This window comes from Alexandromys fortis, unplaced genomic scaffold, assembly GCF_014885135.2.
Source record: "Alexandromys fortis isolate MF-2015 unplaced genomic scaffold, M_Fortis_MF-2015_v1.1 scaffold_57, whole genome shotgun sequence".
In the NCBI taxonomy this organism is placed as follows: Eukaryota; Metazoa; Chordata; class Mammalia; order Rodentia; family Cricetidae; genus Alexandromys; species Alexandromys fortis.
The window spans coordinates 9,732,814-9,739,890 of record NW_026067941.1 but is presented as its reverse complement, the minus strand read 5'-3'; the positions used below and the strand labels follow the sequence as shown (position 1 = coordinate 9,739,890).

Below are 7,077 nucleotides of genomic sequence, written 5' to 3'. Positions count from 1 at the left end.
GGGAGGCTGGGAGGAGGCGGAAACTTTTTTTTCTTATTCTCAATAAAATTAAAAAAAAAAAAAGAACTATTTGGAAAATCTTCCAGTGGGGAAAAAAAAAACAATCCTTCCGAATTCCAAGGCTTAGCCAAATTGAAAGAAACAGAAAGTATTGTGAGGGAGAAGGGCAGACAGGAAAGAAATATCATGGGACACTATGGTTATCTTTCCATTTTTGCTCTTCACTCTACAGACAGCCTATCTTCACATCTTCTTTGTCTGAATGTCTCCATCCTCTCAGACTCTGTTTGCCACAGTGCCTATCCACATAAGATCACAAGAAACATGTTTTGTGTTGGCTTCCTAGAAGAAGAAAAGGATAGTTGTGAGGTACGTTCCTTTCCCTCCTCTGTCAGTCAGTCTGTCTCAGCCCTGCCAATATATCTCTCCATATAAAATGCAAAAGGCTATAACTTTGCATCTGAGAGTACGGAAAATGGTTCAGTGCATAAAGCACTTGCTTCATGGGGACCGGGGCTGAAATTTGGGTCCTCAAAATCCATGTAAAAGCTTACAGTCACAGCATCCACCTGGGAGGCAGATGCATGGGAAGCAAAGACAAGGGATCTATGGAGCAAGCTGAACAGTAGAGTGCCAGGAACAACAAGTTTAAGTGCAATGAGAGACTCTGTCTTGAGAAATAAAAATGGAGAACTGTGAAGGGAGAAAGCCAGTATCAACTTCAGACCTCCATAAAATGCTCACACAGTGCTTGTGCTTCTCTATACACATGTGCTTACAAAAAAAATATCAAACATGTGCACACACACCCCACATATACATGCCAAAATAAAAGTCAAATAATTTTTTTTCTGACGCTAAATCTAAAAGTTGGGGAATAGCTTTAGGATAAACTGTCAGTTTTCTATTAGTGATGTGATTATTAAAATCAGTGTTAAGATTGTCCAGACAATACATATAAGCAACTTTTTGAGATGTATTGTAGGGAACTCTTGTGGAAATGCAGAGCTGATGGGGCAGTCTTAAATCTCTCCAGTCTTCCCCTTCTATAGCTTCTACAGGACTGTGGTAGAAAGAAGCAGGACCATAAAAAACATAAATGTACTAGTAATATGGTAAGGATGCTGTGTGCTGGATTTTCAGAAGTAGAGTGGGTATCAGTTGAAGGACTTGAGAAACAGCCCAAGGATAATGAATGACCACATCAAACCTCATTCTCTCCTGTGGGTATCAACAAGAATGATTGTCTTTTTCTTTTGTTTCAGGATGATTCTGGTGGCCCCTTGGTCTGTAATGAAGAGCTCCAAGGTATTGTCTCCTGGGGCACTAGCTGTGGTAAGGATAGGAAACCTGGTGTAAACACCAAAGTGTGCAACTACCTGGACTGGATTCAACAGACCATTGATGCCAACTGATATCTCCTGAGCCACCCACTCATATTCAACTTCACTTTCCTAGTGTGCCTGGAATGGGTGTGGAAATAAAAACATTGTATTCTGCCACACATTTGTCTACATATTGTCTTTGTTTGGTAATGATGAACTTTCTCTTCAGACTTGCTGAGAGAAGGGTGTCATTTTCTTCAGTGATGCAGCTGCTGATAAATTGCTCAGATTCCAGTAGGTTTCTTTGCAGAGCAACAACTATAGTTAAAACCAATGAGTTTTTTAAAAGACACCAACATAAGAAAACTTTTTGTTGTTGTTGTTGTTTTTGAAGAAAGTTTTCATCAGGATAGGAGAATAAGAAGATAATGGGGATGGAAACTCAGAATGATATTATACAGACTAAACAGTTTATATTCAAGAATGTATATCTATAAAGCATACATATATGCATGCAATAACAATTAGCAAAATGAGAAACTATGAACTTGAAGGAGAGGGATGAAGAGTATATGGGATGGTCTGGAGGGAGGAGAAGGAAAAGAGAAATAAGTACTTTATTTCAAAAATTAGGAGAAAATATTAAAATAGTATATACATGTATAAAATTGTCAAAGAATAAATACAGGTCAAAAGGAAAAAACAACAAAAATGAGAAGGTGAGCAGAATGTTGAACAATTTTATGGAATTTGAAAGAGTCTTTTGTCATTTATTTAACCTAATAACTCACTGTTTGATGACATATGGGAGAATCTATGAAACATTGCTGCTGCAAAAATGAATCTGAGGACTGCTCCCACTGCATTTTTTTTGAAATAAGATTCTCAACATATCAGAGAAACGTTGCCAAAATGAACACTTAGTTTTACCTGCCATGTAGCATGAGTTATAAAACTCAGAACATGACACCAAAATACAAAGTTAAAAAATCAGTTGACCAAAGTAATTGAAATAGTTCACCATAAAGACAGAACAAAGCCCAGACTCCCAGACTGTCCTCATCACCTTCAGTGACAGGGTGCTGCCATTTTCTTTTTCTTTTTTTCAACGTTTTCCTTTGTGTTGTAATAGGAGCAGCGGGGCTGCGTTCCCGGCACACAGCCGCCCGCACAGCTAGCTTTACCCGAAATAATTACATGGAAACTGTATTCTTTTAAACACTGCCTGGCCCATTAGTTTCAGCCTCTTAACCCATTTTTAATAATCTGTGTAGCCCCATGAGGTGTGCTTACCAGGAAAGATCTTAACCTGTGTCTGTCTGGAGTGGGAGAACCATGGCAACTCCCTGAATCTGCTTCTTTCTCCCAGCATTCTGTTCTGTCTACTCCGCCTACCTAATTTTGTGTCCTATCAGGGCCAAGCACTTTTTTTATTAATTAACCAATGAAACAACAGATAGAAAGATGACCCACCTCCATCATTTCCCCTTTTTCTGTTTAAACAAAAAAGAAAGCTTTCATTTTAACATAGTAAAATTACATATAGCAAAACAGTTTTCAAGCAAGAATTATAGTTACAATATTTATATCTATTTTATCTTTTATCATAACTAAGGAAAACTATAACTATCTATTCATTCTTCAACTCCATCAAAGACTCCAGAAGGATATAATACTACCTAAGTAAACAAGAAATAAGAAAACTCTAGAAATGACAGAGACATCTCGCTGCCTGGACAGTCAGTCACCCAAAGTTCTTTTGTACTGTTGGGGCATCCATCTTTAGCCTTTGGGCCCATAGTATCCAGCAGACATTTTCATCAACAGGAAATTCCAAAGACAGTTCAGTCACTTTTTGCTGTGTCCTGCAGAATGTCTTGTAGACTCTTTCATGAGTCAGGAACCCTGAAAGACCATCTCACCTTTAGGCAAGTTTAGCAGTCCTCTCTCTGCGGGTTCTTTGTGTCCAATTTATGCATCAGTCCAGGCAAGAGCAGTTTCTTACCCAAATAGTTATCAAACTCCATAAGGAGCCTCTTCAATGTCCATCTTCCTCTTGAAGTAGCTTGGTACTGCCAGGAGCAGACATGTCTCATTGTCATGAAAAGCCCTAAGTTATTAAAACTGATGGAGGAAGGACATTGGTTAATTATAATAAAGAAACTGCCTTGGCCCATTTTATTGGTTAGAACATAGGTGGGTGGAGTAAACAGAAGAGAATGCTGGTAGAAAGAAGCTTAGTCAGGGAGTCGCCATGATTCTCCCACTCCAGACAGATGCAGGTTAAGATCTTATCTGGTAAGCCATCTCGTGGGCTACACAGATGATTAAAAATGGGTTAGATCAATATATGGGAGCTAGGCAATGCGAGGCTGGAACTAATGGGTCAGGCAGTGTTTAAAAGAATACAGTTTCCATGTAATTATTTCGGGCATAAGCTAGCCATGCGGGCGGCCGGGTGCCGGGGATGCAGTCTTGCCGCTCCTATCACTACAAAAACACTTAAAATGCCATATTTTGCAGTCTTTGAAAGATGTGAAGAATGCCTATCTAACTGAAATATTTCTATATATCTAGAAAATCTAACTAACATGACTACAAGCTTTACTATCATCGATGATTATCCATTAGCAACCTATATTTCCTAAGTATACATTACATTTTAAATGAACTACAAATCACAATACCTTAATCAATATCAGAAATACATATACATATAACAAAATTGACCTTAAAATTCATACCAATGTAAATTATTCATATCTATATCATAACCCCTTTAAATGTAAAAGAATATTTATAAACAATCTTTGGGAACATGGGCGCAGTTTTCTCTCTGTTTTCTAACCTTCTCCTACCAGTACCCCTTTCTCCAAAATCTTGTTTTCCAAAGGTATATTAGCATTTCCATGGCTTCTATGTTAGATGTTTGGTGGAATTTCCAGGGACTAAGTCCTAACTGGAGGAAATACAGCAGCACTAAAGGTATAGCTTTGTAAAAATTTCCATGGTCCCCAGTCTCACCTACCTTCTACTGCTCTCTGTCCACATGTAGATGAGTGCCCTCTGCCACATGCCCCCATTGCTGTTATGTTCTGCCTCACGTGACCCAGAAGGAATGTAGCCCAAAAGTGTTGACCTCAGAAATCATGAGCAAACATAAATTATTCTTCAAATTATCTTAGATATTGATCCAAATAATGGAAATGTGATGATCATACTACTGGAGTAGCCATGGTCTCTGGCAATGATCTATCCCTAATCCCATCCCATGAAATGAGCCCAGATTCTGCACTAAATTAACCAAGGATATTTTTTTTTTTTGCTTTGGCTACACTATTTTTTATTGGTTTTTATTGAGCTCTACATTTTTCACGACTCTCCTCCCTGCCTCTCCCCTCCCCTACCCCCTTCAACCTTTCTCTATGGTCCCCATGCTCCCAATTTACTTAGGAGATCGTATCTTTTTCTACTTCCCATGTAGATTAGATCTATGTAAGTCTTAGTGCCCTCATTGTTGTCTAAGTTCTCTGGAATCGTGGTTTGTAGGCTGGCTTTCTTTGCTTCGTGTTTAAAAAGCACCTAAGAGTGAGTACATATGATAATTGTCTTTCTGTGCCTGGGTTACCTCACTCAAAATAATGTTTTCTAGCTCTATCCAGGTTCCTGCAAATTTCAAGATGTTGTTATTTTTTCTGCCGTGTAGTACTCCATTGTGCAAATGTACCACATTTTCCTTACCCAATCTTCAGTCAAGCGGCATTTAGGTTGTTTCCAGGTTCGGGCTATGACAAACAATGCTGCTGTGAACATAATTGAGCACATGTCCTTATAGCACGATTGAGCATCCTTTAGACATATACCCAAAAGTGGTATTTCTGGATATTGAGGAAGGTTGTTTCCTAATTTTTTGAGTATTGCCACACTGACATCCAAAGGGGCTGTACAAGCTTGCATTCCCACCAGCAATGCAGACATGTTCCCTTTTCCCCACAACCTCTCCAGCATAAGTTGTCATCAGTGTTTTTGATCTTGGCCATTCTTACAGGTGTAAGATGGAATCTCAGAGTTGTTTTGATTTGCATTTCTCTGATGACTAAGGATGTTGAACATTTCCTTAAGTGTCTTTCAGCCATTTTAGAGTCCTCTATTGAGAGTTCTCTGTTTAGGTCTGTACTCCATTTTTTTATTGGATTATGTGTTCTTTTGGGAATAGGCAGGAACCTGGAATCCAGAATAAAATTTTAAATGGTTAGTGCATACACACTTAAGATCTAAGTTTCAAAGGTGGTGGTTATCTGTGCTTTGAGTCCAGCCCGAGAATGGATCTCTCTCTCTCTCTCTCTCTCTCTCTCTCTCTCTCTCTCTCTCTCTCTCTCAGACACACACACACACACACACTCGTGCGTGTGCATCTTATTCTCTTATTGTCTCTTAAGTCATCATTATCTCACCAATCATTACTGTAGAGAAAGGTCTACAGTAAACCACATGATTCCTGTGGCTATCTGCAATGATCCAATGGAAAAGAAATAATGAGGAGTAGGGCCTGAGAACAGATAACACTGAATAAGTAGAGTAGATTTAAACAAGAAAATATAGCCCACCCTAGTGTTGGGATAAAAATAATAATAATAATGCATAAGTCAGTTCACAAAACAGCAAACTCAAGGGGATTCAAAAGCCCATACATCATACAGTTTTGAAGGCAATGGAAGGTTTGGGAGGATTAGTGTCCTGATTTGTCCTCACCAATGAGATACCTCTGGTCCTTCCTCCTTTGAAACACTCCATCACGGGAAGGCCACATTTCCCACCTTACTTAAGTGTAATTACTTCTCAAATGGCCTCTTTTTTGTACCATCTTATCCAGGGTTAATATTTTAATATGCATATGCCAGAGGAACACAAGAGTACTGTCCACAGGAGACTCGGTATAGACAGTGTACAGGAAAATGGTTATATAATTACTTATGGGATCAATTCTGACTTATAAGTCATTTGACTCAAGCTTGCCTTCTCTGCTTTCTTCAGTATCCTTGAAAGATGTGAGAATGTTCTGATTAAGCCCATTGGAAAGAGCATTTTTGACCATCAGAAATAACACATTATCCACTAGACACAGGCTGGTGAATGGCAGCAGAAGGCACATCCAGATAGAAAAGAGGACTGCTTGCTGCAGCAGAACTCATATGAGAGCCTGCCTGCTTGTGCTTCCTCCCCAGGACAGTGCAGAAAGGTAGTTACCTGACTCTACTGCTCTTTGTTCTGCCTTCTGTCTTTAATATGTATAAAAACAAGTTCTGAAATAAACTCTGGGCTGGTCAGTATTTACTAACAAACCTCCCAAATCTATCTGGTATGGGAGAATTGTCTGTATTCTGTCAATCATGTTTTAAATAAATGCTGATTAGCCAGGCAGAAGTATAGGTGGGTCAACCAGACAGGAAATAGAGGCAGGGTGATGAGAACAGGAGTATTCTGGGAAGAAGGAAGCCCATTCCTCCCAGTTCTGCCCAGACCACCGAAGAAGCAAGGATCTCAGGAAAAGCTTAGTCTTGTCAAGGAGAATCAGAAGAGTCCTGATTTTGCCACTAACTTCCATAAGAACTATAGGCTCCTCAGCACAAAAAAAAAAGAGGGGAGAAGTAAAAAGGGTGTTGGTAATGGTTGATAATGTACTTTATGCATCAATGTTCTGAGAGCCTCTGGAGACACCAGGGTGACTCTGCAGAGGCAGAGGTGCCCAGGG

At 39.4% G+C, this 7,077-nt stretch overlaps 1 protein-coding gene across 1 annotated transcript in view; it reads left to right on the top strand.

The window, feature by feature from the left end:
- The window catches only part of LOC126505189 (cationic trypsin-3-like), a 5,213-nt gene extending 3,798 nt beyond the window's left edge, over positions 1–1,415 (top strand). Inside the window, exons 4-5 of the mRNA XM_050147969.1 lie at positions 237–369; positions 1,266–1,415. Coding sequence (XP_050003926.1) covers positions 237–369; positions 1,266–1,415 — 283 coding nt within the window. The remainder of the gene's footprint in view (positions 1–236; positions 370–1,265) is intronic.
- Positions 1,416–7,077: the final 5,662 nt, after the last annotated feature.